Here is a 4927-nt window from a genome sequence, read left to right as displayed (position 1 = left end):
AAAAAATTTTTTCCAAAAAATTTGAATCAAACCAAAAAAAAATATTTTTTTAACCAAAAAAAAAATTTTCTTGTCCCAAAAAAATTTTTTTTTTTAAAAAAGGAATTTTTTTTTTCTGTATAATAATACTTAAAAAAAAAATTCGTAAAAAAAAAAAAAATTTTTTTCCAAAAAATTTGAATCAAACCAAAAAAAAAAATTCTTTTAACCAAAAAAAAAATATTTTCCACTTATTAATCACAATTTTCCAAAAAAATCAAACAATAATCAGCGCCTGCATTTATAAAAAAAAAACCATGCCTCTAAAAAACACTATCTTACAAAATTATCACTTTCATTAAGAACTAATTCACTCTGCAGCCTCGAAAAATCTACCAAGGCCTCCAGGGTTTCCCTTCAATCTGAGGCACAACGCTTTTCCTCATAACCAAAGCAAGAGGTTTCTGAAGCGGCGGACTGTAGACCCTCGGATCAAACTCTGGGTCACTTGTATACCCATTAGCAGGGGAGGTCGCGACATCCCGGTGGCTCGCGGAAGTAGTTTGCTCCCGGAAGGCGGCAGGTGGCGGAGCCTCGAAAGCTACCGGACTGGCGGCGGAGGTAGAGGTGGAGCTGGTGGAGGAAGCCGAGGAAGAAGCCGACGCAGTGCTGGCAGTCCTCTGAGGAATGGGGATGAGCGTGGGCAGCGGCGAGGACGGAGCCGGAGACGAAACTGGAGACACTGGAGTTGCTTTTGCATTCGCGGGCAGAACTAGCGCGATGTCGCCGTTGGGCAGCCGCGTTGGCACTAGCTGGAGTCCGGTTCCGTTGGCGTTGGTGAAGAAGATCCCGTTCGATTGCTGGACCTGGATCCTGGGGGCTGAGACGTCCACCTGCGGCAGGATGTGCACCTGCAGCTGGGTCGTCGTCGGCGCTGGTTGTACTGGTTGCGTTTGTCCTGGAGGAGTGCTGCTCGAGTTTTCTACTGGACCCAGGCAAGATGCCAAGTGGGACATCAACCTCCGGCGCACTGAAGCGTCCAGTCCTGGAAATCTGCCCACTTCTCCTGCACACTCGCTGAACCCTGCTCGGAATTTGTTTAGGACACTTGGATCTGTTGCTGCTGCTAAGGCTACTTGCTGCCGCTGGAGAGACTCTAGGTGCTTCACTGTCATTTCCAAAATGTCCGCTTTTTCCAGTTTGGAATGTCTCGCCGGCTGTAAGCACAAAAATTTACATGTTTTTTAGTTTTGAAAGACTAATTTTGAGAATCCAAGATTTTACTTTTAATTTGAGTAGAAAAATTACATTATATAATGTAAGCGCTTCATATAAAAAATTTAAAAAATTAGTTTCAGATTGTAATTATTACAGATTTTGTAAGGGTTACATTGTAAATTGTAAATCGGCATTTTTAAAAAAATGGAAATTGAATTCAAAAATAGAAAGTTTAAAATTAGAAGAAATTTTGATAAATTTGTCATGAAAAAATGAAATTTATCCAAAAATTGAATACTTAGAGCTAAAAATCGATCAAATTTGTTGTAAAAAGTGAATTTTGTCCAATAATTGGACAATTAAAGCTAAAAATTGGTCAAATTTTGTCTAAATTATCAATTAATAGAGAATTTTGTCCAAAAATTTGATAATTAGAGCTAAAAATCGATCAAACTTTATCAAAATTAATAAAAAAGATCAATTTTAGACTTAAGTAAGAATTATGAGGTTAAAAATTGGAAACTTTGAAGAAATTTTAATAAATTTATTATGAAAAAATGAAATTTATCCAAAAATTAAAAACTTAAAGCTCAAAATCGATCAAATTTGTTGAAAAAAATGAATTTTGTCCAAAAATTGAAAACTTAAAGCTAAAAATCGATCAAATTTTGTCAAAATTAATAAAGACGGTCAATTTTAGCCTTAGGTACAAATTTTGAAGTAAAAAATTGGAAAATTTTAAGAAATTTTAATAAATTTGTCATGAAAAAATGAAATTTATCCAAAAATTGAAAACTGAAAGCTAAAAATCAATCAAATTTTAAGAAAATTTGTTGAAAAAGGGAATTTTATCCCAAAATTGGAAAATAAAAGCTAAAAATCAATACAATTTTGTCAAAATTAACGATTAATTAGTTACAGATTGCACTTATTACAGATCTTGTAAGGATTACATTGTAAATTGTAAATCGACATTGTAATTAGCAAATTGTCTAACTCCATTTTAGAGAATTATTCATTTGTACGCAAGTAGAATTAGTTTTAAATTTATTATCATTTTTAAAAATCATTTAATATTTAATAGAGGTCTAATATTTTGGTTCAGGTAATTCAAATTATTTATAATTAGACTATTACTGTTAAAAAATCACCCTCTTAAAAATAAAGAGTTAGACCAATTGCTAATTATATTGAAAAAAAAACTAAATTAAGAGAAAAATTCTAGAACAAAGAAAATAATTTTGAAAAGTTTCAGTGTTTTTAATCAAGACAAAAATTTCTTGAATTAAGTAAAATTCACTTAAATCAATAAAAATTTATTAGTTTAAAAATTTTTCTCCTCAAGAAGGTTAAGTTCTTCAAAATTCTTTATAATTTCTTCAAAATTCTAAATTAATTCTTCAAAATTCTAAATAATTTTTTTTTTGGTTGAAAAATTTTTTCTTTAAAATTAACTTTTCTTTCTGTATTTTTGAAATATTAATAAATATAAAAAAATGAATAGTAAAAATATTGATCGCTTTTTTTTACTTCAAAATTTAACTTAAATTTAAGCTTCTAGACCAAAATACTCCCTTAAGGCAATTTTTTAACAATGTATACTTTGATAAAGAATTTAAAAAATTAGAAAATAATTTAAATTGTCGAATTCTACAGGAAAAAAATTTTTTTTATATTTATGATTGCTTTTAGCAAAGATTATACAGAAGTTAAAAATTTGAAATTCAAAAAATCGAAAGTTGACTTAAAATTATTCCTCAATATTTTTGCACGACTAATAAAAATTATTTTGTCACTTTCAAATAAAATTTTGTGATTTTTAACAATACAAATTCCCTATTTTTCAACACGAATTTTAAATAAAAATTATTATCATAGTGTGTCATGTGTCTAACAGATAAGATTATAATTTTTTTGCACAAATAAAAAATATTGTATGATTTTTAGCAAAGTTTCAAGAAATAAAAAATTTCCAAATTTTAAATTATTAGCACAGAAAATTCTTTAAAATTCCCGCTAAATTTTTATTTTATTTCAAAGACAACGCTTGCAAGAAAATCACTAAAATTTTTCAAAACTAATTCCTAAAATATTTCACAAGTTTCAAACTTAAAAAACTGACTCATTTTTTAAAACTTTTTAAGAACAAAAATTTAAAGAAACTTACGTCTTTTTTCATCGCATCCAAAATCAAAGTCTTGAGATCATTCAAGCAATTATTGATCCTCGCTCTTCTTCTTTTCTCCATGATTGGTTTATTGCTCTGTAACAGAAATTTAAAAAAACCAATAAATACTTGCTCCGCAAAATTTTTTACTCTAAAAAAAAACTCTTCACAAAACAAAATAAAAATAATTAACTTAGCCGAAATCTCAAAATTTTTAGAATTTTTTTTTTATTTAAAAAATTTACAGAAAAATAAAAGAAAATTTCATTTGTAAAAAACTTGAAAAACTATAAGTGTAATTTAAGAAAAAATTTTTTTTTATTTTAATTTAATTATTAAAAAAAAACTCGAAAAATTTTTTAAATATAAAAAATTTAACTTAGTTAAAATTCTTGAATTGAGAATAATTTCTTGACTCAAAAAAAATATTTTTGGTTCAAGATTTTTTTTCTTTAATCAAATTAAATTTTTTATTAGTGTACAATATTGATAAATATTTTATTAAATTGACAATATGTGGTAATTAACAATCTTACGTTAATTTAGATAAATAATTAAAATTTCTCGGATTGAATTAAAATTTTTTGGAGCTTCTAAAGGGTATTAAAAAATACCAAATAAATAACCAAGAGAATCAACTAACCCGTCGATTTTCCCCAGTTCTTCTGGTAGTTGTCGTAATTTGCGCAGGTGGTTGCCCAGCTTCCTGGGGCACGTGTGCAGCCGGGGGAGTAGCGCCCACCGTAGCACCACCCGCTGGCATACTAGCACCCACTCCAGTCACCATAATTCCAAATTAATAAAATTAATAAAATAAAAAAAAATCCAATCAGTTTTTTCACAAAACTAAACACCACAGCACAGCACGTAATCCAATAAAAATAGCGGAATTCACTGTGTGGGAGTAAAATAAAACCACTGACTATCCAGACCAAATCTAAAGATTCGACCACTTGGTCAGAGCGCCCAAGATCGACTGGATTCAAAGCTAGCGCCAAGAATCGAGCCAGAAGTACGAGTGTAGAATGCTCGACCGTAGGAATTCAGACTGCTCTTGCTATTGGAGGGAGAAATAATTCTGGAGGGGATGAATAGCGCGTGACGGTGATCTCCACCTCAGGTATAGACTGTGGGCTATTATACACGATACACAATACAATACAATATACAATGCTGAGAAGACCTTAAGCTTCCCCACTCTAGATTCAGAGCTCGATCCTCCCTACCACTTCTGGTCCACCTCCTACGCTCTGAGTAGAGCCCTTAATCCGCTCAGGATAAGTTCCATAGAGACACTTACTGGACAGCTATCGCTTTACGCATTGTATTGTCGCTTGATTTTAATCAGCTACTTAGAGAAAAACTATAATTGCACTGTATTTAATTTAATATTGACGTTTTTGAAGATATAAGCTCATTATGATGTTAGACTCATCGAGAGCTTTCATTTGAGTACCCACATGCATTTTTGATATATTTTTCATATATACATATATATAATATATATTTTTAAGATATAAGCTCGTTTTGATGGTACACTCGTCAAGAGCTTTCATTTGAGTA

At 30.4% G+C, this 4927-nt stretch overlaps 1 protein-coding gene across 1 annotated transcript; it reads right to left on the bottom strand.

The window, feature by feature from the left end:
• Positions 1-285: 285 nt before the first annotated feature.
• LOC123270628 (protein hairy-like) lies at positions 286-4394 on the bottom strand. The gene is made up of 3 exons (XM_044736764.1): positions 4008-4394; positions 3365-3460; positions 286-1196 (listed from the first exon to the last, which is right to left on the bottom strand). Exons 1-3 carry the CDS (start codon positions 4149-4151, stop codon positions 372-374), a joined length of 1065 nt encoding a protein of 354 aa, XP_044592699.1. The 5' UTR covers positions 4152-4394; the 3' UTR covers positions 286-371.
• Positions 4395-4927: the final 533 nt, after the last annotated feature.

This window comes from Cotesia glomerata, linkage group LG8 (assembly GCF_020080835.1).
Source record: "Cotesia glomerata isolate CgM1 linkage group LG8, MPM_Cglom_v2.3, whole genome shotgun sequence".
NCBI classification, from domain to species: Eukaryota; Metazoa; Arthropoda; class Insecta; order Hymenoptera; family Braconidae; genus Cotesia; species Cotesia glomerata.
The sequence above is the reverse complement of the archived record's forward strand: the minus strand, read 5'-3'. Positions and strand labels throughout refer to the sequence as shown.

What these genes read in the sequence shown, in the direction of transcription:
- LOC123270628 (XM_044736764.1), bottom strand. Translation starts at nt 4,151, where the DNA reads ATGGTGACTGGAGTGGGTGCTAGTATGCCAGCGGGTGGTGCTACGGTG. An exon ending in GAACTGGGGAAAATCGACGG is followed by an intron (nt 3,461 to 4,007) that starts GTTAGTTGATTC and finishes TTTCTGTTACAG; the next exon opens with AGCAATAAACCAATCATGGA. An exon ending in TGGATGCGATGAAAAAAGAC is followed by an intron (nt 1,197 to 3,364) that starts GTAAGTTTCTTT and finishes TTGTGCTTACAG; the next exon opens with CCGGCGAGACATTCCAAACT.